General features: G+C 31.8%; 1 protein-coding gene across 1 annotated transcript; it reads left to right on the top strand.

The window, feature by feature from the left end:
• Window positions 1-332: 332 nt before the first annotated feature.
• LOC112685402 lies at window positions 333-2,776 on the top strand. Its single transcript, XM_025557268.1, has 3 exons — window positions 333-1,720; window positions 2,155-2,289; window positions 2,366-2,776. The coding sequence occupies exons 1-3, from the start codon at window positions 1,075-1,077 to the stop codon at window positions 2,479-2,481; spliced, it is 897 nt and encodes a 298-aa protein (XP_025413053.1). The 5' UTR covers window positions 333-1,074; the 3' UTR covers window positions 2,482-2,776.
• The last annotated feature ends 535 nt before the right edge of the window (window positions 2,777-3,311 follow it).

The raw sequence follows: 3,311 nt of genomic DNA, 5'->3' as shown, positions 1-3,311 counted from the left end.
ATACTAAATCTGAAATTTTTATAAAAATTGTAACCTCTATTATTTTGGAAGTTAGATTTATAATATAAAATATTTTTATATTAATATTTGTAATCGTTGAGCTATCATAGTTTTATACTAGAGTCTATTAATAAAAAAGTAAAAAATAAAATTCCCCAATTTTCATTCTGGACAGACCTTTCAATTTTCTTTGAAATATACTTATATGATTTTTTTATGTTACGTAGATATATAAAATAATTCAATATAGAATAAAGATAATAAGACGTTTCTTAATAATAATAATGAAAAATAAAAATGTCAAATAACAAATGATGAAACAAACAAATTTTGTCTAGTAACAAATTGACATAATTTCAAGTTATCATATTTTTCGTGGCAATAGTTTTAACTGTAATATGTGTCACGTTATAATATATTATATTATTGGCTAAGTCCAAAAATCAACAAATTTCATATTCCATATTGTAGCTATAGGTAACATTAAAAACTATGTTTACTTCGCTGGTTTTATAAGCTATTGAATCACAACACGTTTTGATGTCAAACAGTGAACGAATATACATTTTCAGCTTTGTGTGTAATTTTATATTTCGAAAGTAAACAAAAATAAATAAGTAATGGCGACATTATTTAATATTAAATGTAACATAATGGACCATGAAAATGTTAAACAACTGTTTTATAGTCCAAAGAAATGTTCGATTTGCAAAAAAAGAAGTTTTTTTCGACTGAAAAAAATGGTTAAGTGCATTGGTAAGTAAAACAATATAAGACTATAAATTAAATTATTACATTGTAATTTATTGTTTATACATATGCATTAGTATCGATACTCTTGATAATTTACAAGATGGATTTCTTATTAAAATATAAAATAATCACTTAACAGCTTGCAAAAGCATAATCCATAAAAAGTGTTGGGTGGCGGAAAGTCGGTCTGTAAACCGATCGGTATACGAAGTGGCGGTAACTCACCACAGCGTTTCTACCACTGATACTGAAACGGTGACGATACAATTCATTCCATCTTCCGAGAAGGACGTGCCAGAGAAGGACGTGCCGGAAAAGGACATGCTGGAGAAGGACGTGCTGGAGAAGGCAATCAACCAAGACGTCCAATTGCAGGGTATCACAGCAGTGGTACCAGTCGAGATCCTTCCTACTTTGACGACGTGGCTCTATATGTGGCTGATGCCGAGGGAGGTCCTGCGGTTTCTAATCACTTCCTCATGGGAAATGGAGTATAAACAAGAATCGTTGCTGACCGCATTCAGATTCGTGGGTATATTTCCGTACGTGGTTAAGGACGCGGTAGCAAAGGCAAGGACGACGTTGAACGGACCCGGCGGTGTGGTAGTGGTCGGTCCTTTCGCGGTGACCCGCCGTCTTATCTGGACCTGGTCCATGACCGTCAACGACAATATCTCGCAGGTGTGCCTCGAAGTGACCTACGATCCGGCCATCGGTCTGGTTGTACGCGTCACATTCCAGTGCATCTTCTGGCAGATGACTCCGGAAAAGAAACCAACATTAGAGATGTGGGAATTGATCCCATCAAATTCAACAGCGGATTGCACACTAGAGACGTTGTGGGACTGGGTCGAGCCCGAAACCGTTATCTTATCATGGCAAATGGTGCAGGAAAGCCCGGACCATGGTACACTCATTCAAGTGAACGTCCTCGCAAATCCATCGTGGACGCGAATCACCGCATTTGGTAAGTCCACAGAAATTTTACGAGCATATAAGCATCCATCATGCGATTATGTTTCGTGCAGTGTGGTCGTTGTTCAATGAATTTGAGGTCCAAAAAAAATATTTTCAGTACCTATGCCAAAAAAAAAATAGTTACTTCTTCTAATCAAGGAAAAATGGGCAATATATAAAAAAAAATAAGAAAGGCCAAATCCAAAATGACCACAGGAAAAATATAAAATTCACCGTAAAAATACTCTTTGGTTAAAGTCTAAAAGGTTCAGTATGAAAATTATAATGAATTTTCACACTAGAACCTTTACCAAAATCTTCCATCACAATGGCATAATTTATGTATTTAAAACTCACCTCAATGTCAATAAGATTACAAGACGATAATAATTGCTTAACGTCGTACATCATATCATAAAATCTATCATTGTTTTATGATTTCAGATTGCATTAAAATTATATTGAAGAACAATAATAATTACAAACCGAAGAGTAAAAAACAACACCGAACCGTCGTCAATAGGTCAAAAGTTGAACAACCTGTCTCTTATTCTGTAGAAAGCAAGTTAACCAAATTAGGTAAATGAAACCTTTAAAAATAATATCATAATTATTCAAATGATCAGAAATTAATACAACCGTAATTTTTTTTCAGATTATTTAAAACTTAGCGAACCATGGGTATATAAAAGAACCAGACGGAATGATTGTAATCGGATTGTGTATTCATTGATCATAACCAATTCAAAATTCCAAGGCCTCATTATTTAATTTTTTAGTTTTTTTTTTTTTTTTTTGATCTCTTTACATGTTTATACACTTTATTGAATGTTAATCTATTATTTTCGATTATAACTCGGTTATATTGTTTAATTGTTCAAATAAACGATTTTTTTTTTTTTTTTATAAATACAGTATGTAAATGCTAATTGAGAACACTCAATATTTTTGTGTTGAGACCAGGGACAGGAACCGAACCGAAAAGAACCGATTCTGGAACCGGAACCTTTTAAATAATAGGAACCGATACCGGAACCAAACCGGAATTTTTAAATTATAAAAGTTCTTTTAGGTTCCAAAATTAAATAATTTTATTTAGCATAGATTATTTGTAGTTACTACTTTGTTTATAAATAATCAGGGATCCATTCTTATTATGTTTATACCTAGAACTATACAAAGTTCTTATTATTATTCTTACCTATTTAAAATTATATTTTTGAAGTATTTATTATGTGTATACTTATCACAAAATACATTATATAGAAATGTTTTTCCCAGTATATACCATAATTGGAATCTATATTATCTTCCAAATAAAGCGATGATATTATTAAAATAAACACACTACCCGCTAGTGTGAATTGTAGTTCATAGTTTATTGACGATTGACGAGTATTGTAAATATTTTTTAACTACTGCTCCTATGGAGTGAAGGCTATTATTTATAATTTAATTATTTTTAACCTATTTATCGTATGCGATTTTTAATTTAAATTTTTACTATTTTCTAAATTCTGATACATAACGATTTAGTTTTACCAGTTATAACAGATTTTATATCAGTAGGGGACAACGTTGTTGAATGTCAGCAATAGATA

This window comes from Sipha flava, unplaced genomic scaffold (genome assembly GCF_003268045.1).
Source record: "Sipha flava isolate LNK unplaced genomic scaffold, YSA_version1 275_pilon_pilon, whole genome shotgun sequence".
Taxonomy (NCBI): Eukaryota; Metazoa; Arthropoda; class Insecta; order Hemiptera; family Aphididae; genus Sipha; species Sipha flava.
This window is presented reverse-complemented; position numbering and strand designations above follow the sequence as displayed.

Coding starts and splice junctions, on each gene's coding strand:
- LOC112685402 (XM_025557268.1), top strand. CDS start 1,075: ATGCTGGAGAAGGACGTGCTGGAGAAGGCAATCAACCAAGACGTCCAA. Junction 1,721..2,154: donor GACGCGAATCACCGCATTTG/GTAAGTCCACAG, acceptor TTATGATTTCAG/ATTGCATTAAAATTATATTG. Junction 2,290..2,365: donor AAGCAAGTTAACCAAATTAG/GTAAATGAAACC, acceptor ATTTTTTTTCAG/ATTATTTAAAACTTAGCGAA.